The sequence below is a fragment of the Eurytemora carolleeae genome, unplaced genomic scaffold, assembly GCF_000591075.1.
Source record: "Eurytemora carolleeae unplaced genomic scaffold, Eaff_2.0 scaffold1574, whole genome shotgun sequence".
NCBI classification, from domain to species: domain Eukaryota; kingdom Metazoa; phylum Arthropoda; class Copepoda; order Calanoida; family Temoridae; genus Eurytemora; species Eurytemora carolleeae.
Genome location: NW_019397461.1, coordinates 63,556 through 66,144, shown reverse-complemented (window position 1 = coordinate 66,144; position 2,589 = coordinate 63,556). Strand labels below are relative to the sequence as shown.

The 2,589-nt window shown below is 33.1% G+C and overlaps 1 protein-coding gene across 1 annotated transcript; it reads left to right on the top strand.

Annotated features, from left to right (window-relative positions):
- Positions 1-639: 639 nt before the first annotated feature.
- LOC111714424 (serine/threonine-protein kinase grp) lies at positions 640-1,639 on the top strand (the record flags this gene model as incomplete). Its single annotated transcript, XM_023489528.1, is given in 2 exon segments — positions 640-744; positions 1,123-1,639. Coding segments are annotated over 2 exon segments (202 nt in total), but the record flags the coding sequence as incomplete, so codon positions are not given.
- Positions 1,640-2,589: the final 950 nt, after the last annotated feature.

The window sequence follows — 2,589 nt, the reverse complement described above, 5'->3', positions numbered from 1 at the left end:
TGTTTCTGCTGAATAAATCCGTTTTTGTTTCTGCTGAATAAATCCGTTTTTGTTATAGATATTTTTAACGTTTTCTGAGGGTTTTCCGTCTTATTCGATCAGTACATCATTCCAAAAATTATATTACTTTTTTCCTTAAAGTACTTATTATTAATTTAAACACTAGGATTTTATTTTACAATGATTGTGATTTAATTAGGTTTTCTTACCTTCCTTAGATTATATTGTTCTAAACTCATACTGCTATTGTGTTGTTTAGACAATTTACAAGGTATTAATCAATAAAGAACTAGTTCTATAACTGGGTTTCTTGTAAACAAACAATATTTTGTAAACATTTTGGTAATATTCACAATAAAGAAATTTAGTCTTTGCTACAAACTCTGCAAACCCAAATCGTAGACCTTAGATATTTCAAACTTTGAATTCTGTTAATCAAATAAGTTTGAATTATTAAAGGTTTACACCGTCATGTTGCAAAGATATTAATACAGGATTAGAAATTTGAATACTTCACTTCATTCTTGATATAATATATTCACTTCAAGTTTGAGGGAAGGGGGGGGGCGAATAGGACATCCCTAAGCTTTTTATTTGGTTAATTTTGTTTTATTCAGTAAAATATCCCACATTTTCTAGGAGGGGGATGCAGTTGGTGTTCAAGGCAACCCTCATAGAAATGGATAAACAAGTTCTATTGGACTTTAGGCTCTCCAGGGGAGATGGTATAGAGTTCAAGAGAAGGTAAGATAAACAGTTATAGTGTAGAGGGGAGATGGTTTAGAGTTAAAGAGAAGGTAAAATGAACAGTTATAGTGTAGACAGGAGATGGTATAGAGTTCAAGAGAAGGTAAGATAAACAGTTAATGTGTAGACAGGAGATGGTTTAGAGTTTAAGAGCAGCTAGTAAAGAGTTGAGAAGTAGCTAGTATCCTAAAGAGGGAGGGAAGGCCAGGTGCATGATTTCTGCACCCCAGGTTAAGTCACAATCTTCTTCCGAGCCACCTTAGAATATCAGATGCAGAAATGATGTGGTTAGCCTTCCTTTCCTCTGCTATCGATAGTTGAGATTGAGCTTGAGCTTAACATAGATTCCTTTCTTTGAAAACTTTTATATTTCAGGTTTACCAACATCAAGTCCAGCATGGAGATGATCATTGTTAAAGGTCCAATCATGTGGTCTCTGGCAATTCATTCTGATGCCCTTCCAGGGGTCTGATTTGACCTGCTAGGGTTCTAATGTGACCTCTCGGTGTCTAAGTGACCTCTCAGGGCCTAATATAACCACTCAGAATTTAATTTGACCTCTCGGAGTCTAATGTGACCTTAAAGTGATCTTCTACACAGGTCTAATGTGACCTTTGGGTCGTTTTATGTGTCCTCTAGTGGTCCCAAGTGACCTTCAGTGGTCTTATATGACTTCTAGGAGTGTAAAACTACCTTGTTGGGTTATTTTTGCTGATTTTATTATTAATTTGGTTACAGTTATTCCTAAGAAGATATCATTTTTAAATGTTGTTTTATCGAGGTTGTGATTCAGAAAACCATACGCTTAATATAATGAGTACAAAATTGAAATATTTGATTTGATAAACATTTTTGAATCTCGAGTTTTTTTAAATGATAAAAAAATGCTCAAATATTCAATTTTCATAATGTCTTTATTATAATAACAATTTTAAATTATTTAATTAAAGATAAAATGATGTAATATTTCAGATGTTAATGTTGTTCAGCTGTTTAGATAAATGTTTAAAACAAACTTCAGCTTCATGTCAAAGGTAGAAAACATATATTTTCTTAAATTAATCAAAAAAAAATTCAGTGTTGATTTTTGTAGAAAATTAATGCCCGATTTTTTAATCAAGCATTAATTAGATTTCAATTTTTTGTTGCTTGAAACTGTTTATTTTCATTTGCGGATTCTCTTCGTAAGCTACTTGCGTATTCCTTGTTTATAAGAAGCAACGTAGAAACTCTCCCCCCCACATTTTTGATCAGATTAATGGTTCAAAAGGGTACCGTTGTAAATCGGGCATTGCCTTTAATTCTTGGAATTACGCTGACACTCTCTTTAAGAATGGTTTTATTTTTTAGATAATAAAACTTGGACTGACGGGGTCTGAAGCTTCGGTAAAGCTTGCCGCAGATCTACTAAACAGCGGAGAAGGTAATAAGATGGTGTCCTGGTTGACTGATATTGGACGGGTTGTTTCACTTAGTTACAGGATTTATCAACGGAATTTTGAGGAATCCTTTGTTTACAGGTTTCCATTCCACACCTGATTCACAACAGAAATTTTCTTATAAAAAATATATATCGTCCGTTTTTGTTTCTGCTGAATAAATCTGTTTTTGTTTCTGCTGAATAAATCCGTTTTTGTTTCTGCTGAATAAATCCGTTTTTGTTTCTGCTGAATAAATCCGTTGTTGTTTCTGCTGAATAAATCCGTTTTTGTTTCTGCCGAAAAAATCCGTTTTTGTTTCTGCTGAATAAATCTGTTGTTTCTGCTGAATAAATCTGAAAGTCAATTTTTGAAGAAAACGCAAATGAATATTATCGTAGAAAATAAGCAGTTTTGGGTTCAT